The sequence below is a fragment of the Prinia subflava genome, chromosome 1 (assembly GCF_021018805.1).
Source record: "Prinia subflava isolate CZ2003 ecotype Zambia chromosome 1, Cam_Psub_1.2, whole genome shotgun sequence".
Taxonomy (NCBI): domain Eukaryota; kingdom Metazoa; phylum Chordata; class Aves; order Passeriformes; family Cisticolidae; genus Prinia; species Prinia subflava.
In genome coordinates, this window is record NC_086247.1 from 153,352,770 (window position 1) to 153,374,978 (window position 22,209).

Genomic DNA, 22,209 nt, shown 5'->3' on the forward strand with positions numbered 1-22,209 from the left:
CACAGCCCTGCTTTCCACAGGCTTGTCCCCTTCTCCCATGGAATCCCAAACGCACACAGTCCCTCAGCGGAGGTGATCCGAGGCTGCGAGGAGCTGAACCCGGCAGTGCCTCCGTCCCTCCTTCCCTGCTTTTATCACATCGTGGGATGCCCCCTAATGCCCACACTGCAGCATCCCGGGCTCCGGCAGCATCTCAGCGCATCCCGGGCTCCAGAATCATCTCCAGTCCCCCTGGCACATCCCGGGCTCCAGAATCATCTCCAGTCCCCCTAGCACATCCCTGGCTCCAGAATCACCTCCAGTCCCCCTAGCACATCCCTGACTCCAGGATCATCTTTCCAGCTCCACCACATCTCCCCTCAGCAGGGCAATCCCTGCTTCCATGATGAAGGAAAGGTTACAAAAGCTTTGCTGGAGGAAATGGAAAGGTGAATTAAGGGCCAAGAAACTCAAATTCAGGCTCAGAGGCAAAACATGACACCAAAGAATGTGGATTTTGGTGGTTATGGGCTGTAACTTTGCTGTTACTGTAGATAATTTTTAGGTGCCCAGTGGATGTTCAGCACTTCCCACACATGCTGATAACAGAACAGGAAACAATGGGAGAGTAACAGACCCCTCACAAACATCCCCGTGTCCCAAACTGTCTCAGATGCTTCCCGATGGATCAAATCTGCCACAGAAAAGGGTGTGGAAAGGGGCAGGTGGCACCCTGGGACCAGGGGTCAGTGGTGGCCAGTGCCACCAAGGAGCTGGAGGCCAGCACTGCTGGTGGGAACTGGGATCCACACCCGGCTTCATGTGCCTTCATGAACAGTGGGATGAGGATCCAGCCCCTTTAACTATGATGGCATGAGGATCCAAGCTCCGTTAATTATGACGGGATGAGGATCCAGCCCCAGGAGCTAAGGATCCAGCCCCAGCAGCTGAGGATGGGATGAGGATCCAGTCCCAGGAGCTAACGATGGGATGAGGATCCAGCCCTATTAATTATGACGGGATGAGGATCCAGCCTCAGAAGCTGAGGAGGGGATGAGGATCCAGCCCCAGGAGCTGAGGAGGGGATGAGGATCCAACCACAGGAACTAAGGATGGGATGAGGATACAGCCCTGTTAACTATGACGGGATGAGGATCCAGTCCCATTTAGCATTTTAATTAACCACACGGCTGAGGAGCCAGCCGCTTTAATTGACAGTGGGACACGGGCCCAGCCCCATTAATTTGGGATCCAGCCCCGTTAATGAGTGAGTCAGCCCCGCTAATTGGCGATCCAATCCTGTTAACTGGTGATCTAACCCCATTAATGAGAGACCCAGTCCCGCTAATTGCCGATCCAGCCCCGTTAATTAGCGATCCAGCCCCGTTAATTAGCGATCCAGCCCCGTTAATTAGCGATCCAGCCCCGTTAATTAGCGATCCAGCCCCGTTAATGAGCGATCCAGCCCCGTTAATGAGCGATCCAGCCCCGTTAATTGCTGATCCAGCCCCGTTAATGAGGGATCCTGCCCCGTTAATTGGCGATCCAGCCCCGTTAATTGGCGATCCAGCCCCGTTAATGAGCGATCCAGCCGCGTTAATTGGCGATCCAGCCCCGTTAATGAGCGATCCAGCCCCGTTAATTAGCGATCCTGCCCCGTTAATTGGCGATCCTGCCCCGTTAATGAGCGATCCAGCCCCGTTAATTGGCGATCCTGCCCCGTTAATGAGCGATCCTGCCCCGTTAATTGGCGATCCAGCCCCGTTAATGAGCGATCCAGCCCCGTTAATGAGTGATCCAGCCGCGCTAATTAGCGATCCAGCCCCGTTAATTGGCGATCCAGCCCCGTTAATGAGCGATCCAGCCCCGTTAATTAGCGATCCAGCCCCGTTAATTGCTGCGCACGCGGCTCCCCGGGGCCGGCAATGGCCGCTCGCCCCCGCCCCGCCAGCAGGCGGCGCCCTCGCCCCGCGCATGCGCGGCCCGCGGCGCTTCCCGCGCTGCGCGGCCCCTCAGCGCCGCCCGCCATGTTCGCGGAGCTGAACGAGCTGCTCGGGGCCTCCCCGGAGCGCCCGGACGCGGTGAGAGGGCGCTGAGACGGCGCTGAGAGGGCGGGAGGGACGGGCAGAGGCCGCCGGGAGCGGCGGGGTACGCTGGGAGGGGCACGGCCTCCGCAGGCGGAGGCGGCGGCGACGGCAGGTCCCGGAGCTGAGCCGCCTTCGGCCCTTCCCTCGCCCGTTCCTGGCTCCCCGCCGCCCCTCACGGCTCTGGCTCCGGTATCCGCCGCTGAGAAGCGGCCAAGCTCTGTTCCCGCGGTGTGTGCGTGCTGCCGTGCGGGGAATAAACAGTACTGGGCGTTAAACTCGCTGGCGGGAACTGCTCCGGGCCGGGGAGCTGTTACAGAGATACTTGTCATTTAGGGCACTAAATTAATTAACGTAGCTTTTCCAGGGAGGTTTTGTGTTAATGAAGTCACGCTGGAACTAAACACCCTCGCTCTCTGTGAGAGCTGTGCAGGTGAAATGTCAGTCACGGAATCCCAGAGTGGTTTGAGGTGGAAGGAGCCTTAAAGCTCATCCGGTTCCACCTCCTGTCCTGGCAGGGACACCTCCCACTGTCCCAGGCTGCTCCAACTCCAGTGTCCAGCCTGGCCTTGGGCACTGCCAGGGATCCAGGGGCAGCCACAGCTGCTCTGGGCACCCTGTGCCAGGGCTGCCCACCCTGCCAGGGAACAATTCCTGCCCAATATCCCATCCATCTCTGGCAGTGGAAGCCATTCCCTGTGTCCTGTCCCTCCAGCCCTTGTCCCCAGTCCCTCTCCAGCTCTCCTGGAGCCCCTTCAGGCCCTGGCAGGGGCTCTGAGCTCTCCCTGGAGCCTTCTCCTCTCCAGGGGAACATTCCCAGCTCTCCCAGCCTGGCTCCAGAGCAGAGGGGCTCCAGCTGGGAGCAGCTTGAGTGTTCCCTGTCCATCCATCCATCCATCCATCCGTTCCCCAGCCTTTGCTGGTTCTGGGGATTGCCCTGACCCAGGTTCAGTGCCTTCACTTGGCCTTGTTGAACCTCATGAGGTTCCCATGGTTCTGCTCCTTCAACTTCGCCGGGTCCCTCTGGATGCCCCATCCCTTCCCTGTGGAGTGTGACCACACCACCACAGTGCTGTCAGTAATTATTAATAAATTATATGTGTGCTGCATGTTACTTCATGTTTTTGCTGACAGTTACGAGCTTAGATAATAAAAGCAAATTTAGGGTGATAATGTATTTCATAAGTCTGAGTTTCCCTCTTTGTCTCCAGTTTCCCCCTTGCCCTACTACCAGCTTGTGATGGGAACAGGGGAGGTTTCTCCTTGATCTGGGATGTGCTTCTGGGGTGGTTCCTTATCAGGCTGGCTGGAGTGGGGCAGTGCTGGTCTGATGGGGGGACAGTACTGAGGAGAATTTGGGATGGTGCCCTTGGGGCTCAGAGCGGATCTGGTGGTGTTTGTTGAGGCTCGGTGATAGTGAAGGATAATCTGAGGCTGTGCTAAGTCCCAAACCCCTGTGGGTGATGTTGGGTTTTTGATGCACAGAGCGGGAGATGCTTGGTGGGGTTTGTCAGCCTGTGCTCTAAGGTGTGTTTGGTGGAGGAGCTGTGGGATGAGCGGGAATGCAGCCATCCATGACCTTGGTTCTGAGGCAAGCAGCTCACCTGGATGTGAACAGGCAATTCCACAAAGCAACCCCAAAAGATTTGGCCTCAAGATCCTGGGTTTGGTCTTGGCAGGCAGAGCAGGAGCTGTCCCAGGCCTCCTGTGTGAGGAGTTCCTGGGACTGGCTGGCTCTTCCCGTCCCGCTCACCCTGCAGGTTCCCCTGTCGGGCTGTGACCCCGGCCTGTCCCGCCTGCCCTCTGCAGGCCTCTCCTTCCCGTGCCACCTCCCGATCCCCACAGCCGGGCCCTGCCGCTGTCCCCGCAGCGCTGTGGGATGGCAGGAGCTGCTGCCAGTCTGGCCATGCCTGTGGTGTCTCTGCTGTGTCCCCTGGGGTTGTGACACCACTGCTGCCCCGCCAAGGGAGTCTGGCAGCTCCTGACAAGCAGCTGCAGGTTCTGCCTCGTGGCCTGCAGGCACTGAGAGTGTGAGGCAGAGTGTGGACAGAACGGGCTGGGGTTCGTGGAGAAGGTGGCACAGGAGGGCTCTGCCTCGGGAATGGCGAGACGCCGTGTGCTGGGGGTGACACATCCCACCCTGCCAGCACAGCCTGCGGGAGCCAGCCGGCAGGGAGGGCACACGGGCAGCCTGGCCTGCTCTTCCTGGGGCTCTGCTGGGGGAGAGGGGAGCTGAAGGGGATGGAGTTGCAGAAGATAAACCCTGAACGTCTGGGTTTGTGCTGTTTGAGCACAGGTCTCCTCCAGGCTCATCCAGGGCGGTGTCCCTGTCACTGCAGTGGCCATTGAGGCAGAACCCGTTTTTGGGGGGAAGAGCTCTCGCTCCGGCTGAGGGAGAGCAGCTGCCCTGCCCTGGCCTCTGCTTTGCATTCCCTGCAGTCATGTTCAATATTTGCTGTTCCATTTCGCCCCGCTTTAGGCACCGGGGAGTTTGTTCTGATGGATGGCTTGGGAATTGCCTGTGCAGAGATGGCTTGTTGCTGCGAAAGGCTTTTTCTGTTCCTGGGAATAGAAAAACTCCCGCTTTGATACGTTCTTTGTGTTTCCAAGCAGCTCATCTATGATTTGTATTGATTAAAGAAACATCCTGGCTAAGATTTTAATGGAAACAAACACCTTGATGAGGCTGGGGCTGATAATGAGCGTGCACTGATGAACGGAATTCATTTCCTGCCTGATCAAAACAAAGTTTATACCTTGTGCTGAGAATTTTGTTGATAAGGTTTTCTACCCCGAAGGTGGCATGTTGGAAGTGAGCCTGGAAGGGAGGACAGGGAGGGCCTTTGGGCACAGGAGGAGCAGCAGCTCTGTCGGTGCTGGCATTTTAAATACAATGGCAGTGCTGGCTGTGGCAGAGGGAGAATGGGCTGGGAATGGAGTGAGTGGCTGTTCCCCTGCCACTCAGAGGAGGAAGATGCCTGTGAATTGGAGGAGAGGGGCACAAAGCTGGGAGGTGGGAACTGCCCAGACCCCCCTTGGTGGTGTCCAGCGCCAGAGCACCACTGTGGGTGTGGTGGCACTGGGAACACCGTGCTGCACGTCCCTTGTTTCCAGAGGAGGCGGTGGCACCTGGCGGGCACAGACGTGGGGGTCCAGCTGGGCTCACATTGAGCACAGGGGCTTTTAGCTGGCGGACATGTGGTGACACTGGGCATGTGTGGACATGGTTCAGTGGTGAGCTTGGCAGTGCTGGCTTAATGGTTGAACTGGGTTAACGCTTGGACTTGACGGGCTCAGAGGGCTTTTCCAACCTTAGCAGTGCTGTGGTTCAGGTGCCTCTCTGTGGGCTGTGTCTGGAGGAAGTGTTGCTTCCCTTTGTAAACAGGCAGCTGGAGCTCTGCTTGTCCACTGCTTCCTCTGAGTGGTACCTGCAGAATTCCTGCAGCCTGAGCCAGCGTCTTGTCTGCCAAGAGCAGTCTGTGCCCTCCCCTTACTCCGTTGTTTTGTTCTTCTTTCCAGGGTACGTTCACACTGCTGCGCGACACCCGGACGGACGGCAGCTTCCTGGTGCACCACTTCCTCTCCTTCTACCTCAGAGGTGGGCCAGCAGCAGCGCTCCCTGGGGCAGGGACACCTCGGGGGTTCCCTCAGGGCTGCTCCATGACAGTTTGCAGAGTGTGAGGTATCCTGGGATAAACACAAAGATTTGGGCTTAGGATTTATGGATCCAGTCCTGACTTGTTCTTGGGGCTCCTCCGTGTGCTTGGGTACCTGCCATAATTCTGCACCTTGTTTCATCACAGATTGTGGCTGTGGTTGTAAATCACACAGGCTCTGACAGGGAGCTGTTCACTGCAATCCCCTCACTGCGTCCATTTTTATGATGTAATTACATATATCAGGATCAATTAACAACAGATAAACTCAGAGTGAGTCAAGAAGCAAACAAAGCCTGGCAAGGTGTCTAATTACTTTTCTGGGACCAGTTTCCCCTGTGAGTAACCTCCTGGCCCCTGCAGAGCAGGCACTTGACTGAGGGGCTCCTCCAGCTTTCTGCTGGCACAGCCCAGCAGCTCTGGTACTGTCAGGCCTGAGAGGGAGCTCAGAGTGCTGGGCAGGGCATGGGTGAGGACATTCTGCCCCCAGAGCTGCCACTGCCTCAGCTGGGGCTTCACCCTGCTTTGAAATACTCTGTAATGGAACAGAGGGGAACTGAAGGCAATCCCATGGAAAGGGGGTTGGTAACAGTGGGAATGGTTCAAGGAGACCTGCCAGACACTGCCTCGGGCTCTGCTGGTGTCCTGCCCTGCAGACTGCGCTGGGAGTCCTGTCTGGGGCTGCCTGTGTGCCTGGGAAAAGCCTTCCACCTCTGCTGGGCGGGCAGCCCTGTGGTACTCATGTGTCTCAGGACAGGCGTGCTGGCTGTCACCTGCCCCTGCTGCAGGCTGCAGTTTTCCCCTCTTTGCAGTTTTCCCCTCTTTGCAGTTTTCCCCTCTTTGCAGTTTTTCCCTCTTTGCAGCACCCCCGTGTTGTCCACTTGGTGCCCAGAACCTCTGGGAGATGGGAAGGTTCATCTGGGGCCACTGACTTGTTCTGCTTGAAATCCATGTCCCACAAGCACTGATTGTGTTCATACCCAAACTGTGTTCCAAAATCACTTTTTATTTAGGTGTCTGACACAACTCCCTGTTCTGTTTGTTCTTCCAGTCAAGGCCACTTGCCCTGGGAGAGCCAAAATGGGAATTTTTGGCATGTCTGTGGTTTCAGTAGTTCAGTGTCATGGCCAGCCCTTGGCCTCCTTACTGCAACACCAGCAAACAGGGCCAGGGGGTTCCAGGCTGGCCTGGCACGAGGCAGAAAACACGCCTTACACTTTCTAAAGTCATCTTTTTCCTTCTTTTCCTCTCTTTTTAAACTAATATTTTCCCTAATGTGAATATCCTCTAGAAGGGTGAAAACTGAAAGCAAAGGAGAGTCTGTCTGGACCTGCATTACTGCAAGGTCCTTCCAGACAGGTGTGTGCCGTGGCTCTGTGGTTTCTGAGCTTTGGCGGTGTCAGCTACAGCGTGGCACTGTAACGTGTGCTTTGTCCCTCCGCAGCTGGCTGCAAGGTTTGCTTCGTGGCCCTGCTGCAGTCCTTCAGCCACTACAGCATCGTGGCACAGAAACTGGTGAGTCTGCCGTGGGTTCACTGCTACGGGCCCGGCTGTGTCTGTTGGCTGGGAAGGAGGGGAATGGGCAGCAGGAGCTGTGTGGGAGCAGATGTTTCCAGGCCTTGGTGGGGACAGGCAGGGTTGGTGCTCCTGTGCTGGGGATAAAGAGCACTTTAGGGCAGAACCCACAGGCTCTGCCCTGCCAGGAGCTGCACGGCTGCTTGCTTTGTGCTTGGAAATGTTTTCTGGGGATCAGCGTTCCCCAGACAGGCCCAGACTGGTTGATGGAGGTTCCTTAATCCCCTGGAGAGGAAAATGCTGCGGTGTCAGTGTTCCCAGGACCCCTGCACACCTGCAGGAGCTCCTGAGGTGACTTTGTCCCCTGGTTCCTGTTGGGATGGAGGGCTGAGTCAGGAGGACACGTGTGTGCCTCGTGTGGCTCTGGGCTGAGCCATCCCTCTGAGCTCTGTGAGGAGCCACAGGCAAACTCGTGGGGATTTCCTTCCCATGGTGAGTTGGGCAAGCACTGTGTGTACTCTGAAATGAGGAAACAGAGAGACAAAGCAGGCAGGGCAATTCTGCGTGTCAGCAAATTGCCTGAGCCCCAAACTGCTGCACTCAGCGCTTTGTGCAGCACTCCAAGGTGAAAAGCTCCAGGTGGGAAGCCCGGGTGACCTTCCAGGGCTGCAGGGACAAGGGCCTCTGTCCTCCCTGCTCTGGGTCTGCAGTGAATCCCAGCAGCGCTGCTGCCCATAAAGACTCCCTGGTGTGGAGGAACCAGGCATTGTAACCCCGCTGTAACAGGGGGCTGCTAAACAACTGTATTGTATTTACTGCTCAGTTTTTACCTTTGAAAGGAGATCAGGGGCCCGGGGTGCCTGCAGGGGGCTGAGCAAACACGGTGTTCCCCACGGAGCTGTAACTCCCAGGGGAATACTCGGGTATCCCCCTGGCTGAGCAAACCCCTCCCCAGGAGCACAGAGCTGGCCCGGCCTGTGTGGGGCAGGGAGGAGGAGATGGTGGGGAGAACTCGCTGTGTGGGGCAGGACATGGGGCACAGCAGCCAGCGTGGGGAGGAGACCCAGCTGGTAAACACGGGATCCTTGCCCACTCCTGAAGGCAGTGTGTCTCCTAACGCAGAGATTTCCCGGGGTGCACCCAGTGCGAGCTGCTGACATCTCCCTGCCTGGGAGGCTGAGGAGGGAGAGAACAGGAGGATTAGCTGCAGCGCACGTGCGATGCAAATGGGGGCGATTTGCTGTCTGATACTGGAACAAAAGGAGGTGATAAGCACAGCTCAGGGGAGCGATGAGCTGCTTTCAGCTCTGAGTCACTCTCGCCTCGCAGCTTCATAGGTGCCCCTGTGGTCGTTGCCGTGAATTCCTCCCAAGCTCTGAGGAGCTGGAGGTCACAACATCGGTTATTTATATCCACGTTTCCATCACATCTCTTTGCTTTAATCCTTCTTTGCACAGATGAACACATCAGGCTCAGAAGAGGTGGTTCTTGGCAGGGTAGTTTCACTCTTAAATTTAAGAACTTGCTGCTGTGGATCTTTACTGGAGACCAGTAATGGTGTGGCCACAGGCCCAGGGCAGTGCCTATCCCCTGGTACTGCTGAGGCACCTGCAGTCCTGGGGACAGTTTTGAGGTGCCCAGGTACAGGACAGAGCGTGTCCAGGGAAGGGAACAGAGCTGGGGAAGGGTCTGGAGCCCCAGGAGGGGCTGAGGGAGCTGGGAAATGGCTGAGCCTGGAGAAAAGGAGGCTCAGGGGGGACCTTGTGGCTCTGCACAGCTCCTGACAGGAGGGGACAGCCGGGGGGGTCGGGCTGTGCTCCAGGAACAGGGACAGGAGGAGAGGGAACGGCCTCAGGCTGGGCCAGGGGAGGCTCAGTTGGATACTGGGAAGATTCCTTCCCCAGAAGGGCTGTCCAGCCCTGGCAGTGCCCAGGGCAGTGATGGAGTCCTCATTGGTGAAGGGGTTTTAAAACCCTTTAAAGTGGATGTGGCACTTGGGGACATGGGTCAGTGGTGGCCTTGGCAGTGCTGGGGAATGGCCGGACTGGATGCACTCAGAGGACTTTTGCAGCCTCAGTGATTCAGTGAGTGTGACTGCACCCTTAGGAAAGCCTGCACTTGGAAGAGCTTCAGAACTGAGCAGTGCCCCCGTTACTGTTGGAGCAGGGTAGTCCCAGCCCGGGAGGAGGCTCCTGGAGCCACGGTGGATTGTACAGTGACACTTGTAGCACTCATGTGTGATGATAAAGGGAAGATTGATACACAGCTGGAGTGATGCTCCCTGGGACTTGCTGCTTTCCCAGTATGCCAGGTGTTACAAGTCCCAAATCACCTCCTCATGTGTTAGCTAAATGCAGGGATGTATCTTTACTTGCAGGAAAAAGTGTCCCTGGCTTTTTGTGCCTGTGTCCTCTTTCCCTAAGGACCCACAGTGTTGTTGGCCCTGACCTTGCAGAGAGCATGCAGGGCTATATCAGGGCAAACAGCACCAGGGCACCCTGCCAGGCTGGTGTTCCCACCCTCACTCGTACAAAGTTTGTTTTGTTTTACTGGGAAACCAGATTTGTCCCCATTTGATGCCCATCTCCTGTCCCTGCTTTGGGCTCTCAGCCTGGAGCACGTGGCCTGATCCCTGATGGCCACACTTTGTCCCACAGCCGTGTTTGCTGATGGAGCTCATTCCCCTGCTCTGCACACTCCACTCCTTGCTCTGTCACTCAAGTATTTTGCTTTCCTGTACGGAATGGCCAGCGGGGAGCAGCAGCTCTGCCTTAGGGGCTGTCACTGCTGGCAGGGGGGGCACCAGGCCCTGGCAGCTCCCCAGAGGGGCAGGAGCAGCTGAGCTGCTGCTGCAGGAGCATTGCTGGGCTGGGTGGATGGCTGGCAGCGTGCCAGAGATCATGTCCCTGTGCCCGGGGTAATGCAGCAGGCTGCTGGCACAGAGGGAAAGCTTGCAGCTGTTGAGGTGCTGGGCAGTGCCGTGGCTCTGCTGTGGGGACAGCAGTCCTGCCTGTGCAGTCAGGAGGGTGCCGCTGGCCATTTTGAGCACTCCTCCCACTTTTCCAGCTGTCTGATGCTTCCTGTGCTGCTCCCAGCGGTCGCACTGGGTGGGCTGGCAGCAGGGAGGCAGGCAGAGGTTTGTTGGTGACTGCAGTGGCTGAGTTCGGGTCTCTTTGGGAATGGTCCCCTGTTGGGAAATGGGGCTGGACTTGCTGGGTCCATGCATGGCACTGAGGGGGCTGAATTCTCAGTCTGACACACTGTCCCTGTCCCTGGCTGCCGTGGCCCTTTTCTGTCACCCAGGCAGGCCCTGATGTCACAGCCCTGAGCTCCCTTCTAAAGAGGGGACACTTTTCTTGCAGATCTGAGGTACAGAGAGTTTGTGTGTGCAGGAAGAAATGGCTGAAGCCAAGGTAGAATCCTTTGCAGAATTACTGATATTAACAGTGAATTTAGTGACAGCATTTCAGCAGGTTCCCAGCCCTAAGGACTGCAGCAGCCCCTGAGGGAATGAGGTCTGTGAGGCTGCTGTGCAGCCCAGCCCTCCTTTATGCCATGGCAGGTATTTATTTGCTGGCTGTTCCCTGCTCTTCACCTGCCACGTAAAGGTGGCTCTGTCCTTGGCGAGGACGTTTTCCATCGTGTGTGCTCAGAATTGCCCAATAATGCTGCTATTTCTGAAGCTGTTACTGAGGGGTAGTGCCCAAAAAAGCCTATTGCTTTACAGGGGAGTCTGAAGAGGGAGTGTTCCTTCCAGCCGAGTGGAAGGAAAACAGAGGAAGTATTCTTCTCAGGTAGCAGGATTCACAGGATCAGGAGCCCAAGCAGCTTCCATTAAAGCAGGGAACAGGTGCCAGCAGATGGGAGTTCAGCCAGGCCTCAGATTATTCTTAATATCTATGTTACAAAGTGGTAGTGCTGCAAAATTGAGCCCGGGAAGATAATCATGGGATAGTTTGGGTTGGAAGACACCTGAAAAGGTCACCTAGTGCAATCCTTCTGGAAATAATTGTACCGCACATGATCATGGAACCATTGAGGCTGCAAAAGCCCTCAAGGATCACCTGTCCCTCAGCACTGCCAAGGCCACCACTAACCCAAGTGCCTCATCCACAAGGCTTTTTTCAATCCCCCCAGGGATGGTGACTCCTCCACTGCCCTGGGCAGCCCCTTCCAGTGCCTGACCACCCTTTCTGAGAATAAACTGTGGAGAGTGAGAAGGTCCCCTCTGAGCCTCCTCTTGTCCAGGCTGAGCCTCCCCAGCTTCTTCAGCCCTTGACAGGGCTTGGAGCAACCTAGTCCAGTGGAAGGTGTCCCTGCAGAGGGATGGAACTGGATGATCTTTAAACGTCCCTGCAACCCAACCCTTTGTAGAATTCTGTGACCTCCAGCTGCAGTCTCCTCCATGTCTGCTGCAGCTGTGGGATGTCTCTGTTGGAGCTGGACATTCCCAGCATGTGGCTCTCGATTGGCCTCACCACCAGGCAGGGCTGCGAGCTGAATTCCAGTCACAGCCCCAGGCGTTTGCCGTGGCCATTCCTCCTCCTCCAGGTGGAGTCGGGGCGCTTCCCATGGAAGCCCCAAGTGGGAGAGCCCCGGGTGGGAGCCCCGTGTGGGAGCTCTGGGTGGGAGAGCCCCGGGTGGGAGCCCAGGTGGGAGCCCTGGCTGCTCTCTCCCAGGTGTTGTGCAAGTGCTGGGATGCTCAGCCCACGGATCCGGGCGCTCTCCGGATCCGGGCGTGCCAGGCTCAGCTGCGGGGGCTGTGCCAGGGGCGCTTGTTGCCGCAGCGTCACCTGGAGATAGTGAGAAACAAAAGCTTTCACCACCCGCGGAGGGAGGTGAGGGAATTGCTCACAGCAGGCCCGTGGAGAAGCCTGCGCCATTCTCTCCCTGCCTCAGCACACCTAGCTGGCTTCCCAGAAGGACTGCAGGGTGTTTGAGCCCCCAAATCACAGTGTGCTTTTGTTATCTCCTGGCAAAGTACGGGAGAGCAAATGTGCCACCAGTGACTGTAACAGTGCCCATTTCATCCCTGAACCACTGACTTTATCAGCACATTTAGATAAGATTTGATTCAAATAAGAATGAAAATTTGGCTGTCGATTCACGTGGTCCTGTGTGCACTATTTTCCGTAAGTTCACTCTGAAACCTGATGTTTTCCTTGTTCCAGGGAGTCAGTCTGGCAGCTGCCAAGGAGCGGGGACAGCTTGTCTTCCTGGAGGGCCTCAAGTCCTGCCTTGACCTCCTGTTTGGGGAGGAGGAGCAGCCAGAGCAGCCCAGTCCTCTGCAGTTTCTGAGGTGAGCCTGAGCATGGAGTGTTCTCCTGTCACATCTGCTGCCACCAAGAGCACCACCCAGGGTCCAGGACTGGCTCCTGCTGCCCCTTGCACTCCCCTCCAAGGCCAAAGGGCTCAGCTGGGCACCAAGTGAAGGCCAAGGCCAGCATTGTGCACGTCCCCCACAGTGTCCTGGCCTGTCCCTCGCTGCTGCTCGTGGAAAGATCCTGTCCCCCTCTCAGAATTCTAGGGGAACTTCACCCTCATCCTCATTGTCAAGCATGCCACAGGTCTAGAAAAACATTTATTTCAGTACTCCAGAGGTTTGTGTCAAACGAAAACCCAGCCAAGTGGTTCTGTTCCCTTCTTTCATTATTTTGAGGTTTATTCTTACCAGAAGAGCAGTGCTGCTTTATCCATGCTGGCTTTGGGCTTTATCCTCACATCATTTTCTCCATGTTGCCTGGGAAGCCCAGCAGAGGCCAGACACTTCCCAGCAGTGTCCCAAAGGCCAGGTGGGACAGGTGTCCCTGCCCGTGGCTGAGAGGTGGCACTGGGTGGGCTTTGAGTTCCTTCCCCCCAAACCATTGCGCAATCCCTGGAGCAGGGCAGGAGGGCTTCACCACACGGGTGTGGAGGAGCAGGGGCTGGGGGACAGGGAGGAGGGCACTGTCACAGCGGTGGGGACAGCAGGGAGGGGCCGGGCTGGTGGTCCCCACTCGGGTCAGTGGGTGAGGAGGGGACACGGGTGCCAAGGCCCTGACACGTCCCTGTCTTGCAGCGGGAGCGCCTGTGACCTGCGGGCCCTGTTTGAGTTTGTGCAGGCGTCCCTGGCTGCCGCTGGCGGTGACTGCGGCCAGGGCCCCGTGCTGCTGGTGGATGATCTCAGCGTGCTGCTCAGCCTGGGGGCTGCTCCCGTGGCCGTGCTCGACTTCATCCACTACTGCCGCGTGTCCGTGTGCTGCCAGCTGAAGGTACTGCTCCCCCGCCTCTGGCTGTGCACAGAGCCTCCCGAGCAAAGCCTGCCCTTGTTTTCTCTTTCCACCTGGCCATGATGAGCTTTTTGAAAGGCTGGGGCTGTCTGAGAAGCTTAGATCGTTGCTCTGGGGCCACTCGTGGGAGTTGTGTGGGTCCCTGAGTACCTGTGCAGGCTCCTGTTCAGCTGGGTTCCTGGGAGATGCTGTCCAGAGAAGGGTTCTGTGTGTCTGTGATGGATGAACGGGGATTCAGGGTGTGTGTAGTGTGTTCTGGAGCTCCTGGCTCCTTAGAGATCCTGACTCACAGCCCTGAGTGGGAGGGCAGGGGTGGAAACGGGTCATGTGAGGGGCTGCTGAGTCTCACAGGGACAGAAATGAAGGGCTCTTGGGGGCCACCCCAGTCCCTGCTCCCACTACGCCCCAGTGTGGCTGGTCCCCAGGGTGGGGTGATGATTTAGAGATCTCCCAGCGGTGTGGGCACTCCTGAGAGCAGCACAGCCAGAGGTGCTCAGTCACATCCAAGCTGCCATGGAGGCAGCGTCCCCTCCCTGGGCACTTCCCTGCAGCAGTGAGGAATCAGCCAGTGGTGTCGGTGCTGTCACCCTGCACTTCTCATGGCACAGGACGTGCTGACAGGGATGATCTGCTTGCAGAGTATTTACTTCCAAAGAGCTAGAAAAGATCATAAACCATGCTAGCACTTTGCTATTTCTGTCTGAGGTGTTCTGAAGCTCTAAAGTACATTTTAATTGATTGAGAATTGGTGTTATTTTAAGTCACTGGTGACTTGCATGGGCTGAGGCAGAGTCTCTTGAGGTGGATGTTAACAGAGTCGGTGTGTGGGGAGGTGTTTGCTCCCTGTCAGAGCTGTGAGGGTGTGAGCACTGCTGCAGCCATTTGGCCACCTCTTTATTTACCTGCTCTGAATTCAGTCAGTGCCCTCTGCCCAGCCTGACAGACTGGTTCAGCCGCTGTCTCCTTCCAAAGGCCGGAGGTATTTTTAGACCACACGTTACATACATGTGTGTGTGTGTACACAATGTACCGTGAGCTGTTCAGTGCTTATGTGTCATGGGATGGCATGTGTTGGAGGGGACTGTAAAGAGCACGTATGCTGTGGCCAGGGACACCTCTGATTTGGGCCCCAGGGCTGGGGGCAGAGGGGCAGACCTGCAGGGGGGTCTCCCCTGAGTGGGGCAGAATCCCCCCCTCCCCTGCTGCCCACACTGAGGATCAGCCCAGGGGTGGGGGCTCCTGGCTGGGGCATGGCCAGCCTCTCCATTAGCAGCTGCTGGTTGTTTTCCCAGTGGAATTCAGACCAAGTTGCTCAGATGGGGTGTTTGTGGAAGCTCCTGTTGCCACCCCCCTGTCCTTCCCCTGAGGGATTAGGCCCAGCCAGGGGCTCATCCCTGCCTGCTGCTCCTGTTGCAGGGGAACGTCGTGGTGCTGGTTCACAGCAACGAGGATTCGGAAGATGAAGAGAATGAACTGGTGGTGAACTCCCTGTGTCATCACAGCGACCTCATCCTGTGGGCAGAGGGGCTGGCCACTGGCTTCTGCAAGGATGTTCATGGGCAGGTGAGGCACAGCACAGCGTGGACAGGTGGCACGTGTCCCTGTCACCTGTGGGAGACAGCCCAGGCTGCAGTGTGGTTGAGGAGTGATCCCGTGGGCACCAGGACCTGCTGGAGCACCCAGCTGTCACTCTGCTTCTGCAGGGAATTCAGGGATATCCTGCCACCTGGGACTCCCTGCCTCTGGCAGCTTTCCAGGGTTTATACAGCAGCTGCACCCCAGGGCGAGGGAAGACTTTCCTGGGAAGTTTCCCCAATGGCAGATCTGAGCCTGGCCTGTGGTGATCTGTGCAGGGCTGGGAGGGCGCTGACACTCGTGTGACCCCTCCTCAGTGCTGCCACCAAAGGCACAGGGACAGGAGCTGCTGAGGCATGATTTACCAGTGACCCCCTTCCCTGCAGGCCAGGCAGAGGCACGGGGGCAGGGATGCTCTGGTCAGCCAAAGGGACAATGTTGCTGTTCCTTTCCCTTTGCAGATCAAGATAATCAAGAGATTGTCCTTGCGGCGGGCGGCGGAGCAGGACCTGGTCCAGATCTACCAGTACAAGATCCAGGACAGGAACGTCACCTTTTTTGCACCAGGACTTTCAGCCGCAGTCCTGTGACACTGCGATAGTGCAGAGCCTGGGAATGTCAGTCCCTGCCTCTGCAAAAGCACCACCAGCACCCTTCAGGAGCAGCGCAGCACCCTGACCTGGGAGCAGAGCTCAGACACCCCTGGGAGCGGTGCCAGCGTGGGATCAGCCTGCCTGGAGCCTGCCGCATCCCTCTGTCCTCCCACCCCATTCCCAACACAATGGGGCCAAGAAAGGGAGCAGGAACATGCAGGAATGGCCCTTGGAGCGTGTGAATGCAGGCAGGGTGCCCCGCGGGCTGGGCGTGCCTCACCTTTTCCGGTGTGCTGGGCACAGCTGGCAGTGCCAGGCACGGCACGGAGGGAGCCGGCCCTCCCTGCCGCCGGCACGGGGGGATGACACACTGCGGGTGGGGCAGGGATGGTCTGGCAGCCTGGCGCAATCCTCGCTGCCAGGCTTGCACAACTCCAGCTTCCATGCACAGGTAAATCCACAGCTCTGCGTGTAGCCCCTCGCCTGGCTGTGCTGGGACCTGGGCGCTGCCGGGGAGTATCCCTGCAGCTCCCCAAGCTCATCCTGGGCTTTGTGGTTGATAAACCCCTCTGTGAGCCTGTCCCAGCCACTGCTTCCTCATCCCAAACCCTGATGAGCAGTTACATGGACTGCCCGTGCTGAAGCATTTTTTAAATCATAATCCATAATTTTAGTGAGGCAAGGCACAGTGATTAAGTAACCGCAGATCTCTGGGTGGGAACTGCTCCCCCCTGCTCCTTGGCAGGGAGCAGGAATGGGCATTTCCCAGGCCTGCATGAGGAGATGCCACAAGGGCAGTCCTGGGAGCAGAGCTCCGGCCTGCAGCTCTCCTGGTAGATGCTCCTGCTGAGATATCCCATTTATCCTGGGAGAGAAAACCATTCCATACACTTGGGAGAGTTTAGAGTAACCTGCCAGGTCCTTGCAGCTCCAGAGCTGGGATAGCAGCTGGCAGTGGGACACATTGCTGATTTTCCATGTAGACTCAGTGACCCATCCCATGCTGGTTTGGGAATGTGCCCTTTGCTGTAGAGTTGTGGGAGCTCTGGCATGCCCAGGGCTGTGGCTGCTGATCAGTGGCAGCCCCGGGAAGCCAGGCGGGCTCCAGGGTTTGTGGCAGGGCCACCAGGAGGCCACATGTGTGCTGTAGGATCCCTCGTCCCTGCTGTCACCTGCGTCTCTCTGTGCTCTGCTGTGGAAGTGGCAGTGCCCAGTGGCACTGCTGCTGTCCCGTGTGGTGGCAGTGCCCGGGGTCGAGGCACTGTCACAGTCTGCAGAGGGAGGATGGGAGGACCAGCTGCTGCTGGCACTGCAGCTGCAATGGTGTAGAAGGGTGTTTAATTGGAGTAATGTCTGTATGATTATCCATGGAGAGATCCCAGAGCCTGGCTTCCAGCTCTGCCTCCCTCCTGAAACCAGCGGGGTCGCTATGTGACATCACTGTGCGAGATCATCGCTGTGGCATAATCACTGTGTGACATCACTGCTGGCTGGTGCCTGGTTCTTTGTGCCCTTAAGCAGTGCCCGTATCCCCGGGCTGGGCTGAGGAGCCTCGGCCTCCCCCCGTGTCCCTGTGCCGGGGGTGATTCCCGGGTCTGACCCTTCGCTGTGAGCCGCTCTGCCTGCGCTGTGCAGCCGTGCGAGCTTGGACAGGGCTGTGAACCTCGTGGGGGCTGCTGAGGCACAGCCAGGACCAAAGGCAGCATCCCCAGCCCTGTGGCCAGCACTGGCCTTGGCCAGCAGGACACGGCGGGGCAGCTGCGCTGAGCCAAGGCCACCAGCACGGCTGTGATCACACCGAGGCCGCGCTCCGGAGCTGGCGCTGCGAGAGGGCAGGCACAGAGTGGATGTCAGGAATGGCGCCATCGGTGGCAGCACGGGATGGCCTTGCCGGGGTCAGCCTCCAGCTGCGTGCTCAGGGCCGCTGCCACGGGCAGGGTGTGTGCCCACCAGAGCTTGGGCAATGCTGTGAAACGGGGTGGGACTTGGCCTGAGGGCTCAGCGTTCCATTCCCTTGGACTGAGGGAGCTGCGAGCAGGGAGGTCCCACCGAGGCTGGGGCTGGTGCCGCAGGGGTGCAGGGCCCTGGGAGGAGGATGTGTCACACTGGGAAAAGCTGCAGGGACTGTTGGTCAGCATCAGAGTCTGACGGAAGGGCCCTGGAAAGGCTGTTCTGGGGTGCCCAGCCCCGGGAGATGAAGGAGCAGGGAATGGGTTCTGCAGCATCCCGGCCCATGGCAGCACCGTGCTGCCAGGAGAGCAGGGGCGTTGCTGAGGGAGAAGGAAAGATCCCCGGGTTTTTGGATACTGTTTGCACCTTCCCATGGCGTGTGCCCAGTGCTCCCAGTGCCTGGCCCACGTCTGTTCCCGGGAATCAGTGTCACCTCTGTCCCCGGCACCGAGCCAGGGCTCCCGGTGCGAGGTACTCCTCCCCTATGTGCTCCAGGGCTCCTCGTGCCCAATCCCGGCCATCAACTCCTCCTGTCCCTCCTGGGGTACTGAGAACTCCCGGCGCCTTCCGCAATTCCCGCCCTGCCCGGGGGCACGGGCCGGCTCCGCTGTCCCCCCGGGGCGCTGCCGGCTCCGCTCCCACGGGCCTGCCCGCTCCGGGCCGTTCCCGGTGCTGCCCCTTCCGCGCTCCACGTGCTCCCGCAGCCTCCATGCCGCTTCCGGGGGCGTGGCCAGTCAAAGCAGGGGTGTGCACAGGGGCGGGGTTATGCAAATACAAACACGGCTCGCATTATATGGGCGTGGCTATGCAAATAAAGCCCACAGTGAGGCCTGACTACACTCCTGAGGGCGTGGTCTGAGGGCCGTGGGCGTGGCCACGCCGACGGCGGGGGGCGTGGCCGACGTGCGGCGCTGCGCGCGCGCGGTCGGGGCCCGGCGGCGGCGGTAGCGGGGGGAGGGCGGGAGGGGGTGGGAGAAACCGGGCCGGGAACGGGCGGAACAGCCCGGGATTAACGCGGGTTTAGAGCGAATAAACCCCACCACATCCTGCATTAAAAAAAAAAAAAAAGAGGCCGAAAAGGACCGCCAACGACGAAGCACGAGAGCCGCGGCCGGGTCAAAGGGCGGAGGTGAGGAAGGAGCCGCTTCCCGGTGAGGTGAGAAGGGACCGGCGCGGGGGGGCAGCGCCATCGGGCACGGACGGAGCCCTCACCGCCCCTGCGTGCCTCAGTTTCCCCTCAGGTCCCCTCACGGCGGCCCCGGCGCCGCGCGCCGTCCCCTCACGCACCCCGCGCGCCTCCCGCCCCCGCCCCCGCCGTGGATTTGGGTACAATTCGTACGGAATACGTAAGGGAATAGTGGGAATGTGGAGTGGTTTATTCCGTGGGTTTGCTGGTGCCGTGAAGGTTTTCTGCCCTGCCTCTCTGGGGACTTGGCTCGGCGCTGGAAGTCCCTGCCCTCGGGATAATCACCTGTCTTTGGGATCTGCTCGAGATGCAGGAATCCACAGAGATGCAGAAAGTTTTGGGGCACGGTGAAGAGGGAGAGAGCAGGGAAGGGGTTGATCACCTCTGCTGCAGGATCAGGAGAAAATGTTTTATGGGAAGGGATTAAAATGATGGAATGTGTAAAGGGAACGATGGGACAGGGACAGGAAATACTCCGTGAGGTTTGGTGCGGGGTCAGAGCGCTTCAGAACCAGGCGGATTTGCTGCTCTGGTTCTTGGGGACCTGGCTCTGCTCTCTGCAGTTGTCTTGCCCCTGAATCATGCTAAACTTTGAGATTTGGTCAAAATTTAGGAGTCGACTTCCTCGTGTGAGTCAGAATGAACATCTTTACATTATCTTTAATATAATGAGCAAGGAGCTTTTGGAATGCTGAGGCAGTTCTGGGGTTGTGTTCGGGAGAATCCCGAGGAAAGGGCTCCGGAGAGATTTTGGCCTTAGTGCCAGAATTTCCTGAATGCAGCATCCACGTGTTTTTCCGGGTTGTTGAAAGGCAAACCAAGTTTCTTTTCATTCAAGGGGCAGAGATGAGGCGTGAGCTCCCTCTCTGTGAAACCAGAGCTGGGAGGGCAGGACTGGGGTGGTAAATTTGGGATTACACGAGCTGTTGTGTAATGCAGAAAGGAGATTAGCTGGTTGGGATTGGGAAGAGAGGAGAACACCCCGGGATGTTCCCTGAACGAGTGACACAGCTCCGTGTTTCCAGGTACAACTCGGCATGGTTTGTTTTTCCAATCATGATTCAAATAGAACATCCCAAAAGAGCCAAGAACAATCGGGGTTTGTCTCAGGAGTGTTAAAATAGTGTTTTAAGTGTCAGAATCCTATGATGAATGAATGAATTAGTCAGGCTCTCACTGAGTTACTCAACACTGTTTTCACTCGGGGGGTTGCTGGGCCTGTCTGGCGTCAGAGTTTGGATCATCATGCAGCAAAAACTCCTTTTTCCCCCCAGCTGATGAGAATTTTAAAAGTAGAACAGGTACAGCTTGAGGAACAAAAATAGCATTACCTGCCTGTGGTGGAACGCAGTAGGTGGGGAGCAGCAGCACAGCTGTGCTGTGCTCAGTCCAGGGTACCCAGAGCAGGGAGGAGCAGGGAGCTGAGGCTGTCTTGGAGGGAATTTTTCCATTCATGTTCTCAGATGCAGACCCAGCCCCAATGGCTCAGAACAGCCGTGGCCTTTTGTCATAACTGAGAAAAAGTAAAGTTCTCCTCCCAGGAAAAGAGTGATTTCAGCTGGAGTGAGAGCGTGGTGGGCAGTGGGGAGGGGAGCAGGATTGCAGTTCTTAAATCTGAATTAATCTTGTATGGGGCATTGTGATAAAGGAATAATAGATGGTTTGTTTACAAAAGACAATGTCCGAGTCAGACTTGGGGACTTGCTGCCTCACAGAGGAATTTTGGGATCGTTTCTCCATCTGGAAGAAAGAGAGCAGTGATTTCCTGAGCCTGGCTTCCTAACTGGTGATGATTAGAAAGGGAAATGTTTGTTTTGTGTGATGCTGGAGATGCCCAGGGCTCCTGCTGGGGGCTGGGAGCCCCGAGTTGGTGTGCTCAGCCTTGCCTGGTGTTCGTGCTGTGACCCAGAAGCTGTGGAAACCAACCCCAGGCAGGTGTGTCACCTTACAGGAGCTGTGTCCCTCGGGGCCTCTGCAAGCCCCAGAGATCTGGGGGTGCAGATTCTGAACTGGAGACTGTCCTGGTCAAACCTGTGGGGTTCTTTCTGAGGGAGCCATGCAGGGAATACATGCCGAGGGTCATGTCTAAATTTTTGCTTCTTATTTAATGGGTAAACGGTCAGAATTACGGGGTTTGTCTCCCTCTGTTATCCTTCACATCCTGCCTGTGAGGGGATCCCTGGTAGTTGCGTGCCTGGCAGCCAGAGCTCCTGGAATTGCAGAGTGCAGGGTGGAAACACTGCTGCAGCTCTGGCTGGGTCTGTGATCCCCAGAGAGCCAAGGGCACACTTCTGGCTCCCTGCCAAATCCACAGGTTTTGGAAACCCTTCACTCCATAGAACCCAGCCCTCCCTCTGACATGGGGAGACTCCTGCTTTGTGTTTCCACAGCGTATTTTTCAGGGAAATGATGGTGCTTAACAGGATAAACTTTGTTTGACCGAGCTCTAATTACAGTGTCAGGAAACTCCTGCCAGTGAGAGCTGGACTTGGCTACAGGGGTGTTTGCTGGTACTCAAAGGATATTTCTGAGGGGGTTTTGGAGGGATTTTCCTCTAGGAGGCAAAAGGACCCCATTGGCTATGGGTTTGGAAAATGCAGAATCTGCTCGGAGGGTTTGCATGGATGTGCTTTACCTGGGAAGGGTTTTGGGAAGCTGCTGTCTGCTCCTGGGGCTGGAGCAGGGACCTGGCACAAGCAGGGCTGGAGTGGGCTGGGAAAGGAGCTGCAGTTCCTTCCAGGGACAATGTTTGCCCATCCTGGGCACTCCTGAAGGTGTTACTGTCCTCTTTGACTGTCCCTGCCTGCCAAACTGTGGGGAGAAGCATCTGTCGTGGCACATCCCTTAAAGAGGAGTTGCAGGGAAGGTGCAGTTCAGGTATTCAGACATGAATTTGAATGTTGAATTTGTGTGTTTCAGAAATAAACACCAAACCATACCGACAGAATGTGTTTGCTACGTTAAACAGGCTGGTTTGGGTTTTATTTCCTGATATTGGTCGTTAAGCACCACTGCTGATTTCTGTTCTGAAGGAGAGTTTTGAGGCAGGAAATGTGTCCTCTGCAGGGAGAGGAGCCCCAGCCCTAGAGAAGGAATCAGGGAGGGAGCTGTGCTCAGTTCAGATCCTGGTTTGCTGAGCTGAAGGATGACTGAGGAAGAGGGTGAATCTCTGCTGGGTGTGTTGGGGTGGTGAAGGGCTCTGGGTGTGAACTTTGCCTCACAAAAGCAGAGCTGGAGCTGGGCACTTGAATTGCTGATTTATCCTTGCTCTCAGCCCTCCTGCAGGGAGGGTTATTCAAACCCAGAGGTGTTTCCGTTCCTCATTTGAACAGCAGCAAGGCCATGAAGGGGGGATAAAGATAAAAATCAAACCTGACTGTCAGAGGGCATCGAGGACTCTCA

General features: G+C 57.2%; 2 protein-coding genes across 5 annotated transcripts in view; both read left to right on the forward strand.

Moving 5' to 3' along the window:
* Positions 1-1,940: 1,940 nt before the first annotated feature.
* ELP6 (elongator acetyltransferase complex subunit 6) lies at positions 1,941-17,154 on the forward strand. Of its 3 annotated transcripts, none has more exons than XM_063418165.1 (7): positions 1,941-2,060; positions 5,583-5,661; positions 7,164-7,234; positions 12,406-12,533; positions 13,293-13,485; positions 14,920-15,066; positions 15,540-17,154. In XM_063418165.1, exons 1-7 carry the CDS (start codon positions 2,007-2,009, stop codon positions 15,666-15,668), a joined length of 801 nt encoding a protein of 266 aa, XP_063274235.1. In that variant the 5' UTR covers positions 1,941-2,006; the 3' UTR covers positions 15,669-17,154. The 3 variants fall into 3 exon arrangements, with proteins under 3 accessions (XP_063274235.1, XP_063274242.1, XP_063274250.1); XM_063418172.1 differs by lacking the exon at positions 1,941-2,060 and adding an exon at positions 5,262-5,297; XM_063418180.1 differs by lacking the exons at positions 1,941-2,060; positions 7,164-7,234 and adding an exon at positions 5,272-5,297.
* A 1,430-nt stretch (positions 17,155-18,584) lies between these two features.
* SCAP (SREBF chaperone) overlaps positions 18,585-22,209 on the forward strand; it is a 46,335-nt gene continuing 42,710 nt past the window's right edge. Inside the window, exon 1 of one of the 2 annotated variants that reach the window (XM_063418148.1) lies at positions 18,585-18,777. The gene's annotated coding sequence lies outside the window, so the exon portion shown is untranslated. The remainder of the gene's footprint in view (positions 18,778-22,209) is intronic. The other variant, XM_063418154.1, reaches the window with a different exon arrangement.

Bases quoted from the DNA above. Each gene is read 5' to 3' on its own strand.
- ELP6 (XM_063418165.1), top strand. From the start codon at position 2,007: ATGTTCGCGGAGCTGAACGAGCTGCTCGGGGCCTCCCCGGAGCGCCCG. The intron at 7,235-12,405 runs GTGAGTCTGCCG...TCCTTGTTCCAG, and splicing joins GCATCGTGGCACAGAAACTG to GGAGTCAGTCTGGCAGCTGC. The intron at 13,486-14,919 runs GTACTGCTCCCC...CTCCTGTTGCAG, and splicing joins CCGTGTGCTGCCAGCTGAAG to GGGAACGTCGTGGTGCTGGT.